The sequence below is a fragment of the Mobula birostris genome, chromosome 11 (assembly GCF_030028105.1).
Source record: "Mobula birostris isolate sMobBir1 chromosome 11, sMobBir1.hap1, whole genome shotgun sequence".
Lineage (NCBI taxonomy): Eukaryota > Metazoa > Chordata > Chondrichthyes > Myliobatiformes > Myliobatidae > Mobula > Mobula birostris.
Genome location: NC_092380.1, coordinates 115023451 through 115050565, shown reverse-complemented (window position 1 = coordinate 115050565; position 27115 = coordinate 115023451). Strand labels below are relative to the sequence as shown.

At 44.9% G+C, this 27115-nt stretch overlaps 2 protein-coding genes across 7 annotated transcripts in view; one reads left to right on the top strand and one right to left on the bottom strand.

Moving 5' to 3' along the window:
- Positions 1 to 23272, bottom strand: part of lrrc56 (leucine rich repeat containing 56) — a 243125-nt gene extending 219853 nt beyond the window's left edge. For 2 of the 6 annotated variants that reach the window (XM_072273215.1, XM_072273217.1), the window contains exons 1-2: positions 7460 to 7534; positions 1408 to 1570 (exon numbers count right to left, since the gene is read on the bottom strand). In XM_072273215.1, the coding sequence (XP_072129316.1) occupies positions 1408 to 1570; positions 7460 to 7473 (177 nt within the window). In that variant the 5' untranslated portion in view covers positions 7474 to 7534. Of the gene's footprint in view, positions 1 to 1407; positions 1571 to 6166; positions 6269 to 7459; positions 7535 to 8402; positions 8449 to 15666; positions 15760 to 23228 lie in introns of those variants that run through there. The other 4 variants (XM_072273218.1, XM_072273219.1, XM_072273220.1 and 1 more) reach the window with 4 other exon arrangements.
- Positions 23273 to 24160: 888 nt separating this feature from the next.
- LOC140205332 (GTPase HRas) overlaps positions 24161 to 27115 on the top strand; it is a 37584-nt gene continuing 34629 nt past the window's right edge. Inside the window, exon 1 of the mRNA XM_072272917.1 lies at positions 24161 to 24413. The gene's annotated coding sequence lies outside the window, so the exon portion shown is untranslated. The remainder of the gene's footprint in view (positions 24414 to 27115) is intronic.

The following is a 27115-nucleotide window of genomic DNA, read 5'->3' as shown; positions in this document are numbered from 1 at the left end:
ACTTGGGTCGCTGGTACTGTAAAGCATCATGCTAACCATTATGCTACTTGTGAAAAAAGAAACAGTAAGCTGGAGGAATTTTATTTTTAAATTGGAGAGAAACTGAAAGATGTTAGCGTTCAGGAAGATGAGGGTGCTCCTGTACAGGTATCATGCAGTCAATTAGGAACCAAACGGTAAATGAAAATCTAAATGTGCAGATGCTGAAAATCTGAGGTAAAAACAGACACTGCTTGAACCACTCAGCAAGTCATGCACCAGTGAAGAGAGAAAGAGTTCACGTTTCAGGTCACAGTTTATCAGAAACCTAAAGGGTAATATTGCCTGGTGGCAGCACTGAAAGCACCCTATCTGGGTGCATCACAGCTTGGTAGAGCAATTGGTGCAGCATGGTAGTGTAGCAGTTAGCAGGACACTATTACAGCTAAGGGCGTTGCAGCTCAGAGTTCAATTCTGGCGTCCTCTGTAAGCAAGTTTGTACATTCCTTCCCAAGTGCAAATGGGCTTCCTCCCACAGTTCAAAGACATACTGGTTAATAGATTAATTGGCCATTGTAAATTGTCCTGTGATTAGGCTAGGGTTAAATAGGCATTTACTAGGCGGCACAGATAGATAAATGTAGAGAACGACCAAAGAGTGACCATGAGGCTCAACACCGCGATATCATTCAACGTCTGCAGTACTATGCTGCAGATATTCTACCAGTCAGTGGTCTATTCTACGCCGTAGTCTGCTGGGGCGGCACGGTGAGAGCAGCTGACACCAAGAAGATCGATAAGCTCGGCAGGAAGGCTGGTTCTGTTCTGGGGGTGGAACTGGATTCCCTGGTGGTTGTGTCTGAGAGGAGGATGCTGAAGAAGCTATGGAGCATCATGGACAATCCCTCTCACCCCCTCCATGACAAACAGAGGAGCACCTTTAGTAACAGACTGATTCCATCGAGGTGCACCGCTGAACCCCACAAGAAATCCTTTCTCCCCGTGGCTATATGACTCAACAACTCCTCCTCCTTGAGTATATAGGCATATGGTTTCATTGCACATCTGTATTTTACACTATTACTTTTTAGTGCACATTTTGTATTCTTTTTTGTACCTCAATGCTTACATTTTGTATTTTAAAATATATATTTCTGACTGCTCAATTTTGCAGTAATAATTTCCTTTGGGATAAATAAAGTTTTATCTTATCATATCATATCATATACCAGAACAAGGCTGATTTGTCTTTGTTACAACAGTATATGCTTCTCACTGTGGATCTCCAATTTTTCACACCTAGTACAGAAATTCCCAAAACAGCTGACAGCTCCAACATGTTATTTTTACATCCACAATTCATTTTGTTGGCTTCAAAAATCACTGCACAGAATTCCTTCCACAAAATATTTAATTTAAATTTCTCACCAGTTTTGAGGGAGAAAGATATTCTTCAATAAGGAGACCAGTTTCATCTTTAACAACCGGACTGGGATTTAGCAAACTAGGATGTCCAAATTCGAGCACCCTGACTCTTGCTGTTCCTGTGTGCGTTACAAAGGCTGGGCATTGATGAAGTTCCATTGGTACTCTGAAAGCGGAATGTGAATGAGGAAAATTGCAATTTAGTTTAATAAAATTGTGATACATTTCATTTTTGTAGTGACTATTATAATTCAGTTTCTAAATAATTCAGTCCATGAACAAAGACAAATTTAAAGCGAAGGTGCACAATAGTATTCTCAGCAATGGGATAGTATTCGTTACTTTTATTGATTTATTTGGAGATACAGCACTTCACAGGCCCTTCCAGCCCTTGCAGCCACACCACCCAGCAACCCACTGATTTTAACCCTAGCCTAATCACAGGGCAATTTACAATGACCAATTAACCTAATCAGTACATCTTTGAAATCTGAAAGGAAACTGGAGCACCCAGAGGAACCCCCATGTGCTCATGGGAAGGAACGTACGAACTTTGTTACTGAGGACATCCAAATTGAACTCTAACCTGACGCCTGAGCTGTAATAGCATTTGGCTCACTGCTATGCTGCCATGGTGCTATATTCAAATTATTACTTATGCATAAGTGTTTTCATTACTCAGACTAACAAAATCTTGCAAGCTTGTCACCATGTCCTTCACAGTTTTCTGCTATTTTCTAACATTAGAGCAAATTTAATGCAAATGTCCCACTATGTTGACAATTGATCACTTAAGATTTAGATTGGAATAAAGTAGTTTATGGAGCCACTTCAAAGGTCAGTTACAAATCAAACCTTTGGCACCCAGTTATTCAAAAATCCAAATGCCCCAGCCCCTAGCTCATTCGCTTGTTAGAGTGGAATGCATGTCAGAGATCCAGAATGCTGGTAGGCTCTACAGTCAGAGCACCACGAGCCAGGAGTGTGGGCAGATTTGTACCACAGCCTGGTCTGGGGGGACTGGTATATTCCCCTCCTTGTTTAAATTCCAATTCCCACTGAATATTTATTATACCACTCTGTAACAGGTAAAATTATCCTTCAATAGTCCAGAAAATCTGCTAGTCCAGCACTACAGTCCTGGGAGGGTGGGGGGTGGGGTGCATAATTGGAGTTTTACTGTACACTGTATAGATTTGAAGTCTTGCAATAAGAACAAACAAATTTCCTTTCCTAAAGTACATTATTGAACCAGGTGATTCACAGTTACTGATAATAGCTTTTTAAATCATTAATGATTTAATGGAATTTCGACTTTGGATGGATTTAAACTTGGGACCCCTGGTTCATGAGCTATAGTCTCAATAGCTTGTTCAATAATGTCATTGTTGGTGGGCTGAAGCACAACTCCTCAGGGAGAACAGCAGCAAGGCATCTTGAAAATCTGCTCTGCCTGGATGTCAGCTCCAACAAATTTATTCTTGGGGCTTTTCCAAATGTAGGTTGCAATGGTGCTTGACGCTTTCACATGTGAAAGACAGTTATGGGGCACAAACCGGATGGAATATCCAGCATTTATTACTTCTTCCCTATGACCCATAAACAAGTGGTTGAGAATGACCTGCAAGCCTTTCAGAGGAGATCGAGTTGCGTAAGGTTCCCTGCCCCCATTCTAACAACTTTCTACTGGAGCACCATCAAGAGAGTCCTGTCTGGTTGCATCATTGTGTGGTACAGAAGCTGCAAGGCAGCGGACCACAAGATCCTACAGAGGACAGTAAAAACCGCTGAGAGGATTGTCAAAGTCTGGCTCCCTCACATTTCCGGCAGCATTGCAGGCAAAGGGCATGACGCATTGTTGAGGATCCCGACCACCCATCCCACATTTCTTTAACCCACTACCTTCAGGAAGGAGATACAGCAGCATCAGGACTAGGACTGCCTGACTGGCTAACGGCTTCTTCCCTCAGGCTGTGAGACTAATGAATACCCAGCCATCGCCAAGGTCTCGTCACTAGGTCAGTGAGCTGCTTACTGTACAGTTTACCTGTGCTGTGCACTACGTGCATTTTGAATTATATTTTATTTACTTATCTGTGGTATTGTGTGAGATAATAAAATGGTGGGAGGAGGGGAAGGAGGACTAGCTAAGCGGTAGGTGAAGCCAGGTGGGTGGGAGAATTAAAGGGCTGGAGAAAAAGATACCTAACACAAGAGGAAAGTGGACCATGGGAGAAAGGGAAGTAGGCAGAGCATCAGGGAGAGGTGATAGGCAGGGGTGATAAGAGAAGAGGTAAGAGGCCAGAGCGGGGAACAGAAGAGGGAAGATTGAGGGATAATTTATTTTACTGGAAGGAGAAATAATATTCAAGTTAGAGGATTTTGTGAATAAAACATGCGAGAGTTGCTTTATGTGCTTAACAAAAGCCACAGCTCTTCCATTACAAACCAAAAGCAGTAGCCTTACACTGACATTATTACGTCTCTTAAAATGAAGACAACAACTCAATGACAGTGTTTGTGAATTACGTAGAACAGTTAGCATTATGAACAATGTGTGTCATCTGTCACCGATTACATTACTCTACACGTGCCCCCACCCCCAGAATTCACCAAAATCAGCATTGAAAGTCTTTCTGGAGCTTGTACAAGCTGCCCAGCTTAGGTCCTATTTGACTTGGTTGGTGTAACAACAAGCTCCTCTGGCTTATCCCAGGGTGTGCTGAGATGCACATGATTATGTCATGATGTAGATGATACTGTAGTGGAACCATCTATGCCTTTGTGGGCTAGTTTAAGACAATCTACAGAAATACACGCAAGTTTATCCTTCCTATCCACAATAAAAGTCCTTTCGCCTTATTCCAAAATGAGAAACAGGACATCGTTAGGGATCTTAAGTGAGTGATGATGTGCATCAAGGCAGACAAAAATGAACAATGTAAAATGTAGGTCAACTGACACTCAAGGATTCTGTATGCCATGATGGGAGGTAGGAGTTGCTGTAAAAGAACTGAGTTTACTGAGGAGGGCGGAACACTGCGGTGACATCAACCAGGCAGTGATGGCATCAGAAATAAAACCACTGCGGAGGACTGTAGGTCCTCTTTTGGAGTCATTCCGAACCCCAGCAGGTCCCACGGGAGATGATCGTGCCAACAGTCATCCCTCAGGGAGGCTCTCAGAGCAGCCTTTAAGGAGTGGTGAAACAGCTCGCACAGGCCATTGGACTGCAGGTAATACGCCATGATGTGATGCTATTTAATGCTGAAGTTCTGAGCCACTGTGGCCCAGAGGTCTGCCATGAATTGGGGACCACGGTCAGAAGAAAAGTCAGACGGTGTGCCGAAGTGAACAACCCAGGTGTTGATGAACTCCTTAGCCAAATGCACAGCCGTCACTAACTTTATTGGGACAACCCCTGGCCACCTGGTGGTACAATCCACCAAGGTAAGGAAATGCATGAAACCATGGGGGGAGAAAAGAGGACCAACCAGGTCCACATTGATGTGGTCAAACCATTGCCCAGGTAGCCTGAAAGGTACCAATGGTGCTCGGACATGATGGTAAACTTTTGCCTGCTGACACACAATACAGGTTGCACTCCAGTCTTGCATGTCCTTCCCAAAGGCTGTGCCACACAAATATTAAAGCAACCAGTTTCTGTGAATCCTACCCGTCGGATGCAGGCACTATAGGGCGAGGGCAACCAGTTGAGATATCACACAGGAGAGAAACTCCTGGTCCTGAACTTGACATCAGTCAACCACAGGACTGCTATCCTGTAAGCCTGGACCTCTGGGTCAGTGGCTTGGCCGACTTCCATGACAGCATAGTCAACCCCGATGGGTATGGCATCAATGACGGGCCAAGATAGGTAATCAGCTGCAGTGTTATTCTTCCCTTTGATGTGCTGTATGTCAGTCGTGAGATCCGAAATGTAGGCTAGGTGCTGCTGCTGCTACCATGCAGACCAAAGAGCCTGACACTCTAGCTATCACGTGCAAGGGGGGTTTGTGGTCAAAGTCACAATTCTTCCCCCTACAATATTTGGTCTGAACAACTGAACCTCTTGGCAATTTCTGCATGCTTTTATGCATTGAGTTTCTGCTATACGATTGGCTGATTAGATACTTGCATTAACAAGCAGGTATAGAGGCGTACTGAATACAGTGGCTATTGAGTCTATGTTCTATGACATTTGTTCAGCGTCTATCAATGGAGTGGTTGCTCCAAGTGCACCCTCTGAGAGCAGTAGAATGTCACAGTGCCAACTGCAGTCTCTGTCACTGGAATGCGAAATCTAGCAGTCTGCAGCAAGCTGAGAATTACAGTGTGTCTGTGACTAAAGGCAAAGATATGGCAGGTTGCACGCTAAGCAGGGAAGAAAACAGCATCAGATTGTTAATCATATCCTGCTCTGTAGGATGACACTCAGAAAGGCAACATTTATAAGCAAGAGATTCTGCAGATGCTGGAAATCCAGAGCAACACACACAAAATGCTGGAGGAACTCAGCAGGTCGGGCAGCATCGATGAAAGGGAATATACAGTTGACATTTCGAGCCGAGACCCTTCATCAGGATATATTCTCAGTTGTACGGCAGGTATTAACCATCAATAAGGTTCATCCGGAGTCTGAAGTCTGCTGATATTTATGAGTCATAAGAATTTGGGCTATTGATGAAGATAAGGAAATACCTGCACTCAAGTCCTTCTGTTCTTTCAATGTACTAACAATGCTTAAAGTGAGCAAACTTACTTCTGCCAGCTTCACAGAATTCCAAACAGGAACTATGGGCCAGAGACTCTCCCACTTTGTCCCTTTGGTGATAAAGGTACAGCAATTTTCACAGGTTAATATCTGTAAATTAAGTTACAAATTATACATCAGAGAATTCAAGAGGTTTTATGGATATTTGAAATTTGTAGGATGTTGAGCCATTTTTTACAGCATTAACTTGTGCTTCTATCCAACAATGGCACAGAAAGACAAAGTTCAAAGTAAATTTATTATCAAAGTACATATGTCACCATATACAACCCTGAGAACCATCTTCTTGTGGGCATTCACAGTAAATATCATCATGTGCCATTGGGGTGGCATGGTGCGAAGACAATAACCTCTCCCTCAACGTCATCAAGACGGAGGAATTGGTTGTTGACTTCAGGAGTAGCGGACCGCACGACCCAATTTACATCGGTGGTTCGCAAGTGGAACAGGTCAAAATCTTTAAGTTCCTCGGGGTCAATATCACAAATGACCTGACTTGGTCCAACCAAGTAGAGTTCACTGCCAAGAAGGCCCACCAGTGCCTTTACTTCCTGAGAAAACTAAAGAAGTTTGGCCTGTCCCCTAAAACCCTCACTAATTTTTATAGCTGCGCCATAGAAAGCATTCTTCTAGGGTGCATCACAACCTGGTATGAAAGTTGTCCTGTTCAAGACCGAAAGAAGCTGCAGAAGATCGTGAACACAGCGCAGCACATCACACAAACCAATCTTCCGTCCGTGGACTCACTTTACACCGCACGCTGTCGAAGCAGTGCTGCCGGGATAATCAAGGACACGACCCACCCAGCCAACACACTTTTCGTCCCTCTTCCCTCCGGGAGAAGGCTCAGGAGCTTGAAGACTCGTACGGCCAGATTCGTGAACAACTTCTTTCCAACTGTGATAAGACTGCTGAACGGATGCTAACCCGGATCTGGGCCGTACCCTCCAAATATCCGGACCTGCCTCTCGGTTTTTTTGCACTACCTTACTTTCCATTTTTCTATTTATGATTTATAATTTAAATTTTTAATATTTACTCATTTTTACTATTTTTAATATTTTAATATTTAATATTTGTAATCCAGGGGGCGGGAAGTGCAGAATCAAATATCGCTGTGATGATTGTACGAACTAGTATCAATTGTTTGGCGACAATAAAGTATGAAGTATAAGTATAAAGTATGTGCCGTGGGCGGTCATGGTCTCTGCAACATCGAGGACATCTTTTGAGGAGTGATGACTCAGAAGGGCAGCATCCATCATTGAAGATCCCCATCACCTTGGTCTTGCCATCTTCAGGAGCCTGAAGAGAGACACTCAACATTCAGGAGCAGCTTCTTCCCCACTGTCATCAGATTTCTGAAAGGACATTCAACCCATGAAAACTATATCACTATTTTCCCTCTCTTTTTGCACTATTTATTTGATTTAACACATATATATATGTTAAATATTACAATGTATATATATATATAGATATATATATTGTAATTTATTTATTATGTATTGCAATATACTGCTGCCACAAAACTAATTTCATGACCTATGCCAGTGATAATAAACCTGATTCTGATTCCATGACCATGATTGTTCTTGGCAAATTTTTCTACAGAAGTGGTTGCCATTACCTTCTTCTGGACAGTGGCTTTTCAAGACAGGTGACCCCAGCCATTATCAATACCCTTCAGATATTGTCTGCTTGGCATCAGTAGTTGCATAACTCGGACTTGTAATATGCACCAGCTGCTTATATGATCATCCGCTGCCTGCTCCTGTAGCTTCACATGACCCTAATCAGGGGGCTCAGGAGGTGCTACACCTTGCCCAAGGGTGGTCTGCAGGCTAGCGGAGGGGAAAGAGCACCTTACACCTCCTTTGGTCGAGGCATACCCCACCCTGCCACCCAACAGTAAATACAAGGAAGCGAAAATAATAATAAATAAGCAATAAATATCAAGAACAAGAGATGAAGAGTCCTTGAAAGTAAGTTCATAAGTTATCAGACCAGTTCAGTGTTGGGGTGAGTGAAGTTACCCCTCTGGTTCAACAGCCTGATGGCTGAGAGGTAATAACTGTTCCTGAACCTGGCGGTGAACACAGAAAATCCATCAGGATACCCTGCCCAAGATGCTGCAGATTACAATCCAGGACAAAAGACACCAGGTTGTGTTGACAGTGAGTGGCTACCTAGCTTGCAAGTATAGCTGCACATGCCCAATTACCTGTCTCATATGTCCCATGCCATCATTTCTTTGCTGACTTTAGTCCTTGCTCTCTCAATTGGGCTCAGCTCAGCTTCTGAATAGGTACATTTGATCTATTGAATCTGAAAGGCTGCAAAGAATTTCAGACAACATTTCTATCATTCTGATTTCAGATTCGTTTATTTATCAGATGTACATGGAAACACACAGTGAAGCATGTCACTTGCATTAATAACCAACACACCCCAAAGATGTGCTGTGGGCAGCCCACAAGTGTCGACACATATTCCGGCGCCAACATAGCATGTGCACAATGCTCTCTATTTTGCTTTTACAATGTCAGGGTAATTTGACTTCTTTCACTTGGTCATCGAACCTCTGTTTCTTTACACAGTCCGTTGCCATTTAATCCCTTCAGACATAACATACAGGAGGAGCAGAATTAGGCCACTTGTACCATCAAATCAGCTCCACCATTCCACCAGGGCTGATTTATTATCCCTCTCAACCCCATTTTCCTACCTTCTCCCTGTAACCTCTGACATCCTGAGTAATCAAGAACTGATGCAGCTCCACTTTAAATATTCCCAGTGACAGTCTCCACAGCTGTCTGTGGCAATAAATTCCATAGATTCACTACCTTCCGGCTAAAGAAATTCTTCATCTCTGTTCTAAATGGATGTCCTTCTATTCTGTGGCTGTGCTCTCTGGTCCTAGACTCCCCCACAATAGGAAACATTATCTCTGTATTCATTCTATCTAGGTCCCTCAATAGGTTTCCTTAAGATCATAAGATATAGGAAAAGAAATATGCCATTTGGCCAATCAAGTCTGCTCCACCATTTCATCACAGCTGATCCAACTTCCCTCTCAGCCCAAATCTCCTGCCTTCTCCCCATATCCCTTCATGCCCTGACTATTAAGAATCTACTAACCTCTGCCTTAAATATACCCAATGTCTTGGTCTCTCTGTCTGCCTGTGGCAGTGAATTTCACAGATTCATGACTCTGGCAAAAGAAATCCTCCATCTCAGTTCTAAATGGATGCCCCCACCACAGGAAACATCTACCCTATCGAGACCTTTCAACATTCAATAGCTTTCAAAAAGATTCCCTCTCATTCTTCTGAATTCCAGTGAGTACAGGCCCAAAGCCATCAAATGCTCCTCATATATTAACCCTTTCATTTCCGGAATCATTTTCGTGTACCTCCTCTGCACCCTCTCCAATGCCAACACATCTTTTCTTCGATAAGAGGCCCGAAACTACTTACAATACTTCAAGTACATTATGACTAATGCCTTATAAAGCCTCAGCTTTACATCCTTGCTTTTGTATTCTAGCCCTCTCGAAATGAATGCGAACATTGCATTTACTTTCCTCACCACTGACTCAAGCTTCAAGTTAACCTTTAGGGAATCCTGCCCAAGTCCCTTTGCACCTCTGATCTTTGAATTTTCTCCCCATTTGGAAAACCTTTATTCCTTCTACCAAAGTGCATGACTCTGCCCATATCTGTCACTGGTCCTATTGTACCCTTTGACAATCTTCTTCACTGACCATTACTCCAACAATCTTTCTGTTGTCTGCAAATCTAACGACCTACCTACCCGTATTTCAATCACAGTTGATAGAAATGTATAAGACAATAAAAAGCATAGTGGATTGAGTGGACAGCCAGAGACATTTCACAGGGTGGCAATGGCAAAAGGGCATAATTTTAGGGTGATTGGAGGAAAGTATAGGGGGAATGTCAGAGGTAGGTTTTAATTTACACAGAGAGTGGTGGGTGTGCATAAGAGGGAAGGGTTAGATTGATCATGGAGTAGGTTAAAAGATCAGCGCAACATTGTGGACCGAAGGGCCTATATTGTTCTATATTCTACGGGTACATTTTGACCTGCTAAGTATTTTCACATTTTCTGTTTTTTTTTGTTTCAAATTTCCAACACCTAAAGACATTTTGCCATTTGTCTGTGCTCGTGCAAGTTTGCCTAAAAATCTCTTTACAATATGTACAGTACAAGAATGGGCATGTCTTTGGAATGCGTATCTTCAACATCGATGTCCAAAGCTGCAATAAATAACTATGAAGTTATTCAAAAATCGAAAGCACAGATGCTGTAAACTTAAAACAAACATCAAAAATTCTGAAAATACTCAGCAGATCAATGGCAGCTGTTGGAAGAGAAACATTTAATGTTTCAGGTCAGAGATGGCTTAGCGGTTAGTGTAAAACTGTACAGAGCCAGCAATCTACTATGTCTGTAAAGAGGTTTGCATGTCCTCCTCATGATCACATGGCTTCCTCTAGCTACTCCAGTTCCCTCCCACATTCCAACGCGTACAGGTTAGTAAGGTGTGGACGTGCCATGTTAGCGCCAGAAGCATGGCCACACTTGCAGGCTGCCCGAAGTACATTCTCAAACCACGTTAACCAAATGACAGATCTCATTGTATATTTTGGTGTTTCCATGTACACGTGACAAACAAAGCTAATCTTCACTGGAATTAAAAAGGAAAGGAAGGAAGCTGGTAAAGCTGTAGGGATGGTGAGGGAAGGGAATGTCTCAGACAGGGTGAGACCAGGGTGTCCATGGAGGTGAACTGTAAACATGGTTATCTGGTCAATGAATGGGAACAGTTAGAGTGCAAAATCAGACAACACAAGGTGGAAGCTGTACAGAGGAGGACAAACCCATCCAGTCAGGCAGATCACATCCTGCCACTGCTAAAGACAAAGACAAAGGAAAGAAAAATAAAACCAGCTAATATGGATGACTGATACAGACCCAGGAATTAGCAGCAGAAACTGCAGAGTTCAATATTGCAGCCCACTGGACTCAACATGTGAGGAAGGTTCTTTACACAGACAGTGATGGGTGTGTGGAACACCCTGCCAGGGGTGCTGGCAGAGGCAGATACATTAGAAGCATAGAAACATAGAAAACCTACAGCACAATACAGGCCCTTCGGCCAACAAAGTTGAACATGTCCTTACCTTAGAAATTACCTAGGGTTACCCATAGCCCTCTGTTTTTCTGAGCTCCATGTACCTGTCCAGGAATTTCTTAAAAGACTCTATTGTATCCGCCTCCGGCATGTCACCAGCAGCCCATTCCACACACTCACCACTCTCTGTGTAAAAAACTCACCCGACATCTCCTCTGTACCTTCTTCCAAACACCTTAAAACTTCGCCCTCTCGTGCTAACCATTTCAGCCCTGGGAAAAAGCCTCTGACTATCCACACGATCAACGCCTCTCATCATCTTGTACACCTCTATCAGGTCACCTCTCATCCTCCGTCGCATTTAGGAAACTCTTAGGTAGGCACATGGGTGAAACAAAAATGGAAGGACATGTGGGAGGGAGGGGTTAGATTGATCTCAGAGTAGGTTAAAAGGTTGGCATAACCTCATGTGCTGAAGGGCCTGTACGGTGCTATACTATGACAGAAACTGAGGTGCTGTTGTGCACACAATGGAAGATGAATGCAGTTGTCAGAGGTCAGTCATCCTAACCCAGGAGATCAATTAAAGAGGTGCACAGCATGGAAACAGGCTATTCGGCCTACCAATCCATACTTGTCCAAGCTCCCAGCACTCAGTTCATTGCCTCCGTGTCCAGGTGATTTGTGCTTAGCCAAATACTTCTTAAATGCTGTTAACACTTCCTAAAGGTGCGCCCTCTGGTGTTAATCTACCTCTAATATGAGGAAAACATTTCCTGTTGTCTACCTATCTGCTCACATCTAGACATTTAATAAATGTTGTAAGGTTTTTCATCCCTGCCAGTTACTCAATGTTCCACAGTCCAAACAAACAGTCTGATTCAGATTCCTTTATCACACGTACATCAATAATACAGTGACATGCATCATTTGTGTTAACAACCAACACACCCAAGTATGCGTAAATGTAGCCACATACTCTGGCCCCGGCATTCTTCCTCAAATCCTCAAACTCTTTTATCCTTCCTCATAAATTCATACCTCTAGTTACAGACCCCTCTGTTCTGAGGTAAACTATCTACCCTACCAGATAATTTTGTATCTATCAGTTCCTCCTTCAGCCTCCAAGTAAACAGCCCCAGTCTATACAGCTTCTCATCATATCTGAAGTACTCCAACACAGACAACATTTTGGTAAATCTCCTCCGCACCGTCTCCAGTGTAACATCATCTTTCCCATATTGGGGTGAAACCGTTTTCTAACTGCAGCTGAACCAATGTTTCATAAAGTCACATAATAACTTATTTTATAGTCATAGAACACTACAGCACAAAAACAGGCCCTTTGGCCCATCTAGTCTGTGCCAAATTATTAATCTGCCCCATTGATCTGCCATCAACTTGCTTCTGGACCATAGCCCCCCACCCCCATACTTCACCCCATGTGTTGAATCCAAACCAACGTCTACCACCTGTGCTGTCAACAGAATCCACACTCTCACCACCCTCTGAGTGAACAAGTTCCCTCTCAGATTCCCCTTAAACATTTCACCCTTAACCTATGGCCTCTAATTGTAGTCTCATCTAACCTCAGTGGAAAAAGCCTGCTTATATTTACTCTATCTATAACCCTCAAAATGTTGTATACCTCTATCAATCTCCCCTCATTCTCCGATGCTCCAGGAAATAAAGTCCTAGCCTATTCAATCTTTCCCTATAATTCAGGTCCTGGCAACATCCTTGTAAATTTTCTCTGTACTCTTTCAATGTTATTTACCTCTTTCCTGTAGGGAGGAGACCAGAACTGCACACAATAGTCCAACTTCAATAATGTCTTATACAACTTCAACATAACATCCCAATTCCTGTACTCAATACTTTGATTTATGAAGGCCTATGTGCCAAAAGCTTCCTTTACAACACTATCTACCTGTGATGCCACGTTCAATGAATTATTGAGCTGTATTCCCAGATCCCTTTGTTCTACCACACCCCTCAGAGCTCAGTGTGTAAGTCCTACCCTGGTTGGTCCTATCGAAATGCAACACCTCACACTTGTCTGCGTTAAACTGCCATTTTTCAGCCTATATTTTTCCAGCTGGTCCAACTCTCGCTGCAACCTTTGCTAACCTTCACTCCCAATCTGTCTAGATCCTGCTGCAATCTTTTCTAGTCTTCCTCGCTGTTCACTATACCCCCAATCTGTTCAGATCCCGCTACAAACTTTGCCAGCCATGCTTTGATATGCTTCAGATAACAAAGGAAAGGTCCCTGTATGCTGTTTTCAACTCCTCATCTACCTGTACTGCCACCTTCAGGGATCCTTAGACTTGTACATTAGATTTCCTTCATTCCTCAATACCATCATCATATACACCCTACCCTTATCTAACCCCTAAAGAAAATGTATCACAACACTCATCAAGATTCAATTCCATCTTTTTGAGTCAGCAGGATGATATCGATTCACTGGTAACTTTTACCAAAGTTTTCTGAAATTGCTAATATGAGAGGGCATAAATTTAAGGTGATTGTAGGAAAGCATGGAGGTGGGAGGTGGCTGGTGGCATAGTGGCATCAGCGCCGGACTTCGGAGCGAAGGCTCTCGAGTTCGAATCCAGCTGGCTCCCTTGCACACATTCCATCCGTGCTGGGTTGAGCATTGAGCTAGCAACTTGGCCTCGTAAAATAAGAAAGCCTGCTAAAAAAAACACCATCGTGACAGCGTCCCAATGACTCCACTCGGAGTTAAGGGCTTTCTTCTTCTTCTAGGAAAGTATGGGGGGAGGAGTCAAAGGTAATTTTTTTTGGACAACGGAATTGAGGGGAGGGTGCATGAACACCCTTCCAGGGCTGGTGGTAGAGGCAGATACATTAGGGACATTTAAGAAACTCTTACACAGACAGCACACAAGCCAGGGCAGTACGATATGGAGAACAAGGTGTTGCCCATGCAGCACACTCCCCCTCTCCAGCAGATGAATCCAAAGGAATGGCAGAGACTGACACAGTTTGGCACCAGTGGCATCGCAGGAGTTGCCAATCAGCGCTGAACTCAACATTGATCTGCCTTGGGGACCTCAGCTCTGTACTTTTTCTCAGGGTGTACTCCAAAAACCTTCTATATCTGTAAGGCAGCAGAGGTTTGAAATCAGAGCTTTCCTTCTCCTAGCTGCCAACAACAGCTGACAAGCCCCATCTGTTTCACCCAGCTTAACAACTAATCAATAGCATCCATAGACTCAAACTACTCCCATCATCAATAATACCAATTTTCATGCCATCTGTGAAAGTGCCAAACATACCTCATATAATCAAATCCCAGTCTTTAATGTCTAAAAACAGTAAGGTTCTCAGTACCCAATCACAAAAACAGCTGTCAACTATCACCCTCATCTCCTGCTACCAAGCAACTTCTAATCCAATATACTAATTTAATTTGCATCCCAAAAACTCTAAACTTCTGGATCATCTTTTTGACTGAATTGTTTGAAAGGGTAACAAAATGCATTGTTGACAACATGTTCATGAGAGCGTAAGACACTGGAATTCACCATTGAGCCCATTGAATCTGCTTTCCCATCCCAACACCGACCCCCTGTTGTGTGCTGGGGCAGCAGGCTGAGGGTAGCAGACACCAACAAAATCAACAAACTCATTCGTAAGGCCAGTGATGTTGTGGGGATGGAACTGGACTCTCTCACGGTGGTGTCTGAAAAGAGGATGCTGTCTAAGTTGCATGCCATCTTGGACAATGTCTCCCATCCACTACATAATGTACTGGGTGGGCACAGGAGTACATTCAGCCAGAGACTCATTCCACCGAGATGCAGCACAGAGCGTCATAGGAAGTCATTCCTGCCCGTGGCCATCAAGCTTTACAACTCCTCCCTTGGAGGGTCAGACACCCTGAGCCAATAGGCTGGTCCTGGACTTATTTCATAATTTACTGGCATAATTAACATATTATTATTTAACTATTTATGGTTCTATTACTATTTATTATTTATGGTGCAACTGTAACGAAAACCAATTTCCCCAAGGATCAATAAAGTATGACTATGACTATGACATTATGCCTGATTTATTATCTACCTCAACCCCATTGCCTTACATTTACATTTGCCCGACGCTGGCCCCCTAGGCCTGAGTCGACGTAGTAGTAGTCAACCCCATTCTCCTGCCTTCTCCCTATTAACTCTGATGCCCTGCTAATCAAGAACCCATCAACCTCTACATTAGATAGTATACCCAATGACTTAGCCTGCACTGCCATCTGTGGCATTAAATTCCACAGATTCCTCACCTCCTGGCTAAGGAAATTCCTCACCTCTGTTCTAAATGGATGTCCTGCTATATCATCTGGAAGGACTTCAGAAAGGCTTTTGATAAGGTCCCGTAGAGTAACCTGGTCCAGAAGGTTCTGAGTTAAATTGGATTAAAAGTTTAAATTAGTTAGCCAACACCTTCTCCAGAGTCGCCATGTTATGCATTAAATAGCCTGACCTCCCCCACAAAATACAACCTTTTTTAAAATAAATTACTCATTATTCCCCAGTCAAATGTAAATCCAGAACACCTGACTGAGACATCGTATCAATGATTGGTTACTTTGAAAAGGAAAAAAAAATATGTAATAGACAACTGGCTGTTTGCCACATGGAAAAAAATTGTTACTGAATGAAGACAAAGAACAGCAAGGTTGGGGCGACTTTCCTTAAAAGGAGATAAGCGGAGGTGTATCAGGAAGGAATTAACTTTATTACGTACAGAAATGCATCCTAACCTGGTAATTAAGAAATAAAAAACCAAGGATGTTTAACTTTGGGCAACATACACAAAATGCTGGAGAAATTCTTCAGGTCTATGAACATCGATTTCTCCAATTTCCAGTATTTTCCCCTCTCTCTTCTATCTTCTTCAATTGCCTACTCTGGCCTCTTCCCTCTTCTTGCCCAGTGTCTTTCCCCACCCAACTGTTTCCCTTTCTTCTATGGACAACTCTCCTCTCTTATCAGATTCCTTTTTCTCCAGCCCTTTTCCTTTTCCTCCTATCATCTCCCAGCTTCTTACTTCATTCTCACTCCCCCACCCATCTTCACCTATCACCTTCTAGATTGTTCTCCTTCCCCTCCCTCCCCCATCTTCATATTCTGGCATCTTCTCCCTTCCTTTCCAGCAATGAAGAAGGGTCTCAGCCCAAAATGTCGACTGTTTATTCATTTTTATAGATGCTGCTGATCTGCTGAGTTCCTCCAGCATTTTGTGTGGTTTGCTCAGGATTGTAAAATGACCTTCACTCCAAAGTATATTGAAGGAAAAGCCATGAACATTTAGGAGGTTTTCTGAACTTCACTTTGCCCTGGACGATCAATGGTTTAGGATCAATGTTATAGCCACTCTGGTGCCAAGCATGATGAGAACAAGATAACCAGCAGCAGGTTAGAGATGGTGCACATGGTGGTGCATTCCACCAAAACTCCCTGGGTTCCGGAGACTGACAAAAAGTACACAAATGGAACATTACAGGCCATTCAGCCCACAATGTTGTGCCAACCTTTCAACACACTCTAAGAACAAACTAACCCTGCCCTCTAACATAGCCCTTCAGTTTCCTGTCATCCATGTACATATCTAAATCTCTTAAATGTCACTAATTTATCTGGTTCTACCACCAGCCCTGGCAGGGTGTTCCACACAACTACCAGCCTCTCTGTTAAAAAAAATAACAATCTCTGATCTCCCCCTATACTTTCCTCCAATCACCTTAAAATTACACCCCTTGGATTTTTCATTTGCACCCTGGGGCAAAAAGGTACTGGTTGTGTAAATGCAATGAGCTTAATCCAGAGAGAAGGAAGCAGCAGCAGAAAATTAAAACCAGTTAGCTCAACATCTCAATCTCTATGGTAGCGTAGCTCTTAGCACAACACTATGACAATTTGGGGTTTAATTTGGTGTTCTTTGGGAGGAATCTCTGTACATCCTCCCCGTGGAATGTGTGGGTTCTCTCCGGGTGCTCCAGTTTCCTCCCACAGTCCAAAGATATACAGTACTGGGTAGGTTAACAGGTCATTGTAAATTGTCCGCCATTGGGTTAGGGTTAATCGGGGTTGTTGGAGTTGCTGGGCAGAATGGCTCAAAGGGCCGGGAGAGCCTACATCACTCTGTATCACTAAGCAGAATAAATAAATTAAATTAAATCTGTTACCGGATGAATGCTTGATCCATTATTAATGTAGTAAGCCTGGATTTTTGAAAAAAAAACATCAAAACCAATGTGGTTTTATAAAATGGAAACGATGACTGAGAAATTTGTTAAGAGTTATTTGAGGATATAACAAACAGTGGAAAGGAAGGAATCAAAGTACTTGGATGAGGTGCCACATAAAATGTTACAGCACAAGCTATTATGTTGTTGGGACATTATATTAGTATCGATAGGGGAGCATTGAACTAACAGGAAATGAACACACACAAAATTAAGAGGAACTCAGTACATCAGACAGCTTCTATGGAGGGCAATAAACAATCAATGTTTCGGGCCGAGACCTTAAAGGGGTATATAAAATACAAAAGACCCCATTTTGCTGCCTTCTCCCCATAACCTTTGACACCCCGACTAATCAAGAACCTATAAACGTCCGCTTTAAATATACACAATGACTTGGCCTCCACAGCCATCTGTAGTAATGACTTCCACAGATTCACCATCTTCAGGCGAAAGAAATTGCTCTTCATCTCTGTTCTGAGGCTGTGCCCTCTGGTCCTAGACTCCCCACTATAGGAAACATCCTCTCCACGTCCATTCTACCTAGGACTTTCAATGTTCGGTTAACTTCAATAAGATTCTATTTCATTCCTGTAAACTCCAGCAAGTACAGGTTTAAAGCCATCGAATGGTCCTCATAATTTAACACTTTAATTCCTGGGATCATTTATGTAAATCTCCTCAGGGTCCTCTAATGCCAGCACATCCTTTCTTAGAAAGTGCTCACAAAATTCCAAGTGCAGTCTGATCAATGCATTATAAAGCCTCAACATTACATCCTTGTTTTTATACTCAAGTCCCCTCAAAAAGAATGCTAACATTGCAAACAAAAGAAAATCTGCAGATGCTGGAAATCCAGAGCAACACACACAAAATGCTGAAGGAACTCAGCAGGTCAGGCAACATCTATGGTAAAGAAGTAAACAGTCAATGCTTTGGGCTGAGACTCTTCATCGGGACTGGAGAAAGAAGGTGAGAAGTCAGAGTAAGAAGGTGGGGAGGGGTGGAAGAAATATAAGGTAGTAGGTGATAGGTGAAATCTGGAGAGGGGAGGGGTGAAGTAAAAGTTGGGAAGCCAATTGGTGAAAAAGATAAAAGGGAATCTGACAGTAGAGGACAGAAGGCCATGGAATAAAGGGAAGGGGGAGGGGCACCGGAGGGATGTGATGGGCAGGTAAGGGCATAAGGTGAGAGAAGGAAATAAGAATGGGGAATGGTGAAGTTGGGGGAATTACTGGATGTTCAAGAAATCGCTGTTCATGCCATCAGGTTGGAGGTTACTCAGACGGAATACAAGGTGTTGCTCTTTCAACCTACGTGTGGCCTCATTGCGGTAGTAGAGGAGGCCATGGACTGACATGTCAGAATGGGAATGGGAAGTGGAATTAAAATGGGTGGCCACTGGGAGATCCTGCTTTTTCTGGTGGATGAGTGTAGGTGCTCGGTGAAGCGGTCTCCCAATCTACATCAGGTCTCAGTGATATACAGGAGATCACACCAGGAGCACTGGATACAGTAGGTGACCCCAACAGACTCACTGGTGAAGTATCTTCTCACCTGGAAGGACTGTTTAGGGCCATGAATGGTAGTGAGGGAGGAGGTGTAGGGGCATTTGTTCACTTGTAAGGATAAATGCCAGGAGGGAGATCAGTAGGGAGGGTTAAATAGACAAGGGAGTCACGTAGGTAGTGATCCCTGTGGAAAGCACAAAGTGAGGGGAAGGGAGAAAAAGATGTGCTTGGTGGTGGGATCCCATTGGAGATGACAGAAATGACAGAAGTATGTACTGGACATGGAGGCTGGTGGGGTGGTAGTTGAGGATAAGAGGGACCCTTTCCCTGGTAGGGTGAAAGGAGGATGGGGTGAGAGCAGACATACATGTATTCCAGATAGCTGTGAGAATCAGTGGTTTTATAGTTGACATCAGTAGATAAGCTGTCTCCAGAGACAGAGACAATGAGATCGAGAAAGGGGAGGAAGGTGTCAGAAATGGACCAGGTAAATTTGGGGGCAGGTTGGAAGCTGGAGGCAAAGCTGAAGTTGACGAGCTCTGTATGGGTGCAGGAAGCAGTCATCGATGTAGCATAGGAAAAGTTGGGGAGTGATACCAGTGTAGGCTGTTCCACATTGCCAACAAACAGGCAGGCAAGCTGGCACCCATTCGAGTGCCCATGGTTATATCTTTTGTTTGTAGGAAGTGGGAGCAGCCAAAAGAGAAATTATTAAGAGTGAGGACAAGTTCTGCTAGATGGAGGAGAGTGGTGGTGAAGGGTGTCCTGAAAGAAACAGAGAGCTTTGAGGCCTTCCTGATTAGGGACGGAAGTGTATAGACTGGACATCCACAGTGAAAATAAGATTATCAGGACCAGCGAACTTGAAATCATTGAAAAAAAATGAATGTGTGAAGTGTCACGGATATAGGTAGGAAGGGACTAAACCGGGGGGATAAAACTTGACATTGCATTTGCTTTCCTCACCACCAACTCAAGTGCTGCTGCAAAACAACAAATTTTACGACATACATCAGTGATAATAAGCCTGATTCTGCTTCATTTTCCCAACCCGTCCAGGCCCTTCTGCAGAATCTCTACTTCGTTTTCACTACAAGCCCTCCACCTCTCCTTGTATCATCCACAAACCCATCAACTCTACCATTCAGATCAGTAACATGTAACGTGAAGATTGGCAGACCAAAAACTGAGCCCCAGTTTGACTTCTCACGCTACAGATGTGATTGCACACATTCAAGGTAGAAACTGGCAAACATTCAACTAGAGGAGGAGGAGCCGAGGAGGACGATGGCGTAGAAACTGGCAAACATTCAACTAGAGGAGGAGGAGCCGAGGAGGACGATGGCGCCTAATGGCAACTCCTGCGCTTGCATCTTTGCAGCTCTATTTCTATCTTTAATATCTCTACTTTTCCCTTTCAGGGTTCTTTTGAAGATCCTGACCTGGAGTTACACACTAATTTCAGTTCTTTGTGGAAATGGGACCCGCTCTCTGGGTCCCACAACTGGCCGCTTTTCGATATACCAAGGACACGGCCTACAAGACTAGCGTGCATTCAGGGTTCCGGGGTTTCATGGCTCTGGAGGCTGGCGGATTTGAGGTTGGTGCCGCCGTAAGAAACTGGTCTGTCATGGGAGAGAGAAGATCGAAAGCAGCAAGCTGGCTGCTGGCTGTGTGCCCAGAGACCTGAGTTCTTTGGGCACAGAGCTCGGAAGAAGTGACGCAACAGACTTATAACATGGTAAATCAGCAAGTTGTTTGTTATGTCTTCCCTCTCGCTGTGAAACGGGTCACTTTTTTCCTTATTAGGGAGGGAGCGAGAAAGAGAGAGAGAGAAAGAGAGAGAGAGAGAGAGAGAAAGAAAGAGAGAAAGAGAGAGAGAGAGAACGCTCGCCTGTGGTATGTCAAATTACTGGGTGAATGGGGTACTGCAAGTCTGTGTCTTTATTGATGCTTTGCTGCATGCTTGAGTGCTCGGTGGGGGGGGGTTGTTGCTTAGCTGCTGCTTGTGCATGGGTGGGGAGAGCTGGGGGAGACTTTGGGGTTCTAACATTTAACTGTCGTTCATTCTTTGGGCACACCTCTGTGTGGATGTTTGGAAAGAAACAATTTCAGGATGTATATTGTATACATTTCTCTGACATTAAATGTACCTTTGAAATGGGTTAGAGAGAGGGTAGGGAAGGGGTGCTGAGCCCACTATTTGATCAGACATCATCTTGTTTGGTGGTGGAGCAGGATCACTACAGGGGATGAGTGGTCTTCTGCTCCTGTTTGTAATACATGGAGTTCAAAATACAAAACTCCAGCACACAAGTGCAATTACGAAGAAAGCACGCAGCACTTCTATGTTCTTAGAAGTATGTGAATATTCAGCATGCCATCTACAACTTTGACAAACTTCTGTAGATGTGCGGTGGAGAGTATATTGACCTGTTATATCATGGCTTGGTATGGAAACCCCAATGCCCTTGAATGGAAAAATCTACAAAAATCCCAGTCCATGACAGGTAAAGCTCTCCTCACCGATGAGCACATCTACATGCAGTGCTGTCGCAGGAAAGCAGCATCCATCATCAAGGACCCCCACCATCCAGGTTATGCTCTCTTCTCACTGCTGCCATCAGGAAGGAAGTTCAGGAGCCTCAGGACCCACACCACCTGGTGCAGAAACAGTTACTACTCCTCAGCCATCAGATTCTTGAGCAGAGGGGAAAACTTCACTCAAACCATCTCCAAAATGTTCTCATAACCTACGGATTCACTTTCAATGATTCTTCATCTCATGTTCTCTATATTTATTGACTATTTATTTACGTTCTTTTCCTTTCTATTTGTACTTCCAGTTTGTTGTCTTTTGCAGGAGTTGTTTGTCCCTCCTGTTGGGTATGGTCTATTGTGGCTCATTCAACTTACTATGATTGCCCACAGGAAAATGAATCTCAGGGTTGTATATGGTGGCAATTTGAATATTTGTTAATAAATTTACCTTGAACTTTGAAAACTCTTATGAACACTCTCCTAAGCTGGCAGAATTGGAGCTTAACTGACCTCCGTCAGCGCTTGGCTGCCTCAACCCATGGTAAACGAGGAGATCCCGCCCCTCTGCTCGCAATGCACAACGACGGGCCCTGACCCCCCCCCCCCCCACCACCACTACCACTCTGCCCGGGAGTCGCAGTGAGGGGGTGTCGACCCCATCCTCCACGGGGGAGGCACAGTGATGTGGGTCCCGTCACCCATATCCTCTGCATTGGAGGCACAGCGAGGGGGTCTCGACCCCATCCTCCACGGAGGAGGCACAGTGGGTGGGTCCAGTCACCCCCATCCTCCGCACTGGGGGCACAGTGAGGTCCCATCACCTCTCCCCTCCGCACTGGAGGCACAGTGAGTGGGTCCCGTCACCCCCATCCTTTGGACTGGAGGCACAGTGAGGGGAACCAGTCACCCCCATCTTCCGCTCAGGAGGCACAGTGAGGTCCCATCACCCCTCCGCACGGGAGGCATAGCGAGTGGGTCCTGTCACCACCTCCCCTCCGCACGGGAGGCACAGTCTCGACCTCATCCTCCACAGGAGAGGCACAGTGAGTGGGTCCCGTCACCCCCATCCCCTGCACTGGAGGCACAGTGAGGTCCCCTCACCCCTCCCTCCGCACGGGAGGCACAGTGAGGGGGTCCCGACCCCATCCTCCACAGGGGAGGCACAGTGAGTGGGTCCCACTGTGAGGGGGTCCCGTCACCCCCATCCTCTTGCACTGGAGGCACAGTGAGGTCCCATCACCCCCCCCCCTCCGCACGGGAGGCACAGCGAGGGGGTCTTGTCCCCGTCTTCCGCCATCACCCAGGAGACACAGCGATGGGGACCCGACCACCCCCATCCTCCTCCATCACCTGGGAGACACAGTGAGGGGGTTCTGACTGTACCCCCCTTTCTCAGATCCTTTTAAGAAAATTAGTATGATCCCGGAGCTGTGTCGCTCCATAGCAACGGTAGTAGGGACGTCCGTCACCGTTATCCCTCAGCCTCCGACTCGCCACCCTCTGCCTCCCCCGTCCCCGTCCCCACCCGATCATCGACCCCCGACGCCCGACCCCGGCCACACCGCTCACCTATCCCTCGGCAACACTGCCAGCCTCACCGGTGTCCCCTGGCAACGACCAGCTGGCCCGCCCTCCTCGTACGCCTCGCAGCGTGCTATGGGACATGTAGTTCCTTACGGGAGAACGCCGCTCCCGCTTCGGAGGGTACCGGAACTACAATCCCCGTCTACCAATGCGAGCACTGGTCTTCACAACCTTTACCGTGCAGAGTACCCGCACATGCTCAGCTGGGAATCGTCCCTCCCATTCGCCTGTTCCACTGATTTAGACTGAAATTAACAATAAGTAGACAAATGCAGAAAAAATCTAGAAATGCACATTTTATTCATAGAAAATTTCGAAAAAATATACTTAATTCGCTGTTCTTTATTTTAAACTTAGCTCACTGTATGCCAACTTTGTTCTTCGTCTTGTAAAATCTAATGGCGGTTGGCATACCAACATAAGGTGCATTATGATGGCAGTGATATCCTAACAAACTTTCCATCTTAAACTATGTCTGTCCCAAAGATCTTAATTTAGCAATTAGATGTTTGCACCTCATAGGAACTCTATTCAAATAGTATATGCTGCATCATTTCTTGACAAGTTCAGTCCTTTTAAATGCCCGTATCCTGCAAATTAATTCTGAACAATGAATTATTCAATCTAGTACAGTAATAAGTATAACTTCTTCCCTCATTTTACACCCACCACCCTCTCTTTTTCTTATCCCAATTTTCGTTACCACAATGATCAAATAATTCTGGATTTCACCTCCCGTTTGTGCAATGATGCTACAATTTTTATTCCCGCCCGAATGGTTTAACGGTTGATGGAAAGGGAGATGACCAATGAGAAGCCGGGCGTGGGCGCCGGGAGGTGGGCCAATGAGACCAATGAGACGGAGCGAGCAGGTTCGGTTGCGGCCGGGCGGTGGGCGGGGCTTGGCTCCGCTCTCCTCTCAGACTAACTTCACATTGTCTCGGCGGCGGCGGCGGAGTTGCGCGGCGCGGTTGACTGGCGTTGCAGCGAGTTGTCAGCGTGGTGGCCGGCTGCAGCAATAAGGCGTTGCATGGCATTGCAATTGCATTGATGGTCGTTCATGCTCAGATCCTGCTGCTGCTGCGTTCAGTCGGAATCCGCACGCCCGGCTCTGCCCAACATTGCTATGTGTAATTTCTCGATCTGCTTCTGACTGCGGCTTTTCCTCTGGTAAGTCAAGGCAGCACCGGGTGACGCCCCGGCTTGCTGGAAAATAAAACCTTCTATTTCCCTACACGCTCTTTGCAAACATGCACATTGTGCAATGCATGCAAATCCGTTTGCTGGGTAGAGTGAATTTACAATAAAATTTGCAGTTAACGTGCGTTATCTGTTGCACGGCAGGTGATGTTTAGAAATGGCCTTCAATGAAGAGATATTCAGCTTTCGGAAAAAGTTTCAAAGATGTTTGCTTTTAAATTGCTGTTGCTTTAAATGGCAGGGAGCCGCGGCCTGGTTTATAAATTGAATATTTGGGGAACGGGTTATAAAGTGGGGAGTTAGAAGCACAGGAGATTCTGCAGATGCTGGAAAAAAAACATACATATACACACAGATACATACACACATACAGATACATACACACACAGGTACATACACACATACAGATATACACACACACACACACACACACACAGAGATATACATACACACATACAGATATACACACACAGATACATACACACGTACAGATACACACACACATACACACAGATATACATACACACATACAGATATACACACACATACATACACACACATACAGATACACACACACACACACACACACACAGATATACATACACACATACAGATATACACACACAGATACATACAGATACGTACACACACAGATACATACTCACACACACAATCTGGAAAAGGCTGTCTGTGAACGGCAGTGGTGGAATCTTCCGGCTTCCTGACCCGAGAAGCGAATGGGTTCGGTTTTAATTCGGAGCGGGGGAGCGCGATCGGAAAGCGAGGCCGGGGCGGGGGCGACCTGTCACGCCGGAGAGTCGGCGGGACACCGGGCTGCGGGGGCGAGGTGGGGAGCCCGCCCGCCGCTCCCGCTTGGACGGTACAAGAGAGACCGGCGTCTCCCAATTGACTCCCCCCGTGGGAAGTGAGCGTGCCTGGGGTGGAGGGAGGAGGGAGCGCCCCCTGAGAGGGGAGGGAGCGCCCTTCCCACTGCCCTCCCAACTCAAGTTTGGGAACATCTCTCGAGCACCGACACCCCTGGGTTAACTGCAACGAGGGGGCTTCGGGTTATACAGGTCGTTGGTGAGACCGCACTTGGGCATCCTGGAGGGGGTGCAGAAACGATCGGGTCCTGATGAGGAGTCTCAGTCCGAATTCATCTCCGTCGATGCTGCCTGACCTGCTGAGTTCCGCCAGCATTCTGTGTGTTTCTAGCATCCGCAGAATTCCGTGTGTACCAGATTTATGAAGATGCTGCCTAGACAAGAGGACCTGTGTTTATAGGAAGGGGATGACCATGCTGAATCTCTATTCCTTGGAGATGAGGGGTGTTAGTCATTGAACACTTGAGCACGGTAGGCCGTTCAGCCTATCTAGTTAATGCAGGCCCATTAATCTGCCTAATCCCATCAACCTGCACCATACCCTACCCTCCCATCCATGTACCTGTCGGAATTTCTCTTAGATATTAATATGTGGGTCTCTGAAACCCACATCTACCAAATGTTCAGACAGCTCCTTTCACACCCTCCGAGTGAACATGTTCCCTCTCATGTTTCACTTAAACATTTCATCTTTCACCCTTAACCTATGACCTTTAGTTCTAGTCTCAAGCAGTTTCAGTGAAACAAGCCTACTTGCATCTACCCACCTGTACCGCTCATAAATTTGTATACCTCTATCAAATCTCTTCTCAACCTTCTACATCCATGGGAACAAAACCCAAATCTATTTGTCCTCTCCCTATAACTCAGGTCCTGAAGTCCTAGCAATGTCTTTGTAAATTTTCTTTGCACTCTTTCAATCTTATTTACATTTTTCCTGTAGGTAGGTGACCAAAACTGCACACGATACTCCAGATTAGGCCTTGCCATCATCTTATACAATTTCAACATAACACCCCAACTCCTGCACTCAGTGTATTGATGTATGAAGGCCAGTGTCCCAAAAGTTTTCTTTACGACCCTGTCTACCTGTGATGCCATTTTCAAAGAATAATGGATCTGTATTACCAGATCGTTCTGTGCTACCTCACACTTGTCTGCATTAAATTCCAGCTGCCGTTTTTCCAGCTGGTCCAGATCCCGTTGCAAACTTCCTCGCTGTCTCCTATACCCCTGGTTTTGGTGTCATCTGCAAATTTGATGATCCAGTTAACCACATCTTCATCCAGCTCGTTGATATAGATGACAAACAACAATGGACCCAGCACCGATCCCTGCGGAACTCCACTAGCCACAGGCCTCCAGTCAGAGATGCATCTGCTAACACTCTCTGGCTTCTCCCTCAAAGCCAATGTCTAATCCAGTTTACTAGCTCACCTTGAGTGCCAAGTGACTGACTTTTCTTGACTCATATCCCATGCGGGATCTTGTCAAAGGCCTTGCTAAAGTCCATATAAACAACATCTTCTGCCTTACCTTCAACTCTTCTGGTAACTTATTTGAAAAACTGTACAAGATTGGTTAGATGCAACCAACCATGCACAAAGCCACGTTGACTATCCTAATCAATCCCTGTAAATATTTGAAAAGACATTTATGTCAGGCTCACTGACTTATAATTTCTTGGCTTATCTTTACAGCGTTTCTTAAACAGCGGAACAACATTGGTTATCCTCAAATCTTCCAGCACCTCACCTGTTGCTAGGGATGATTTAAATATCCCTGCAG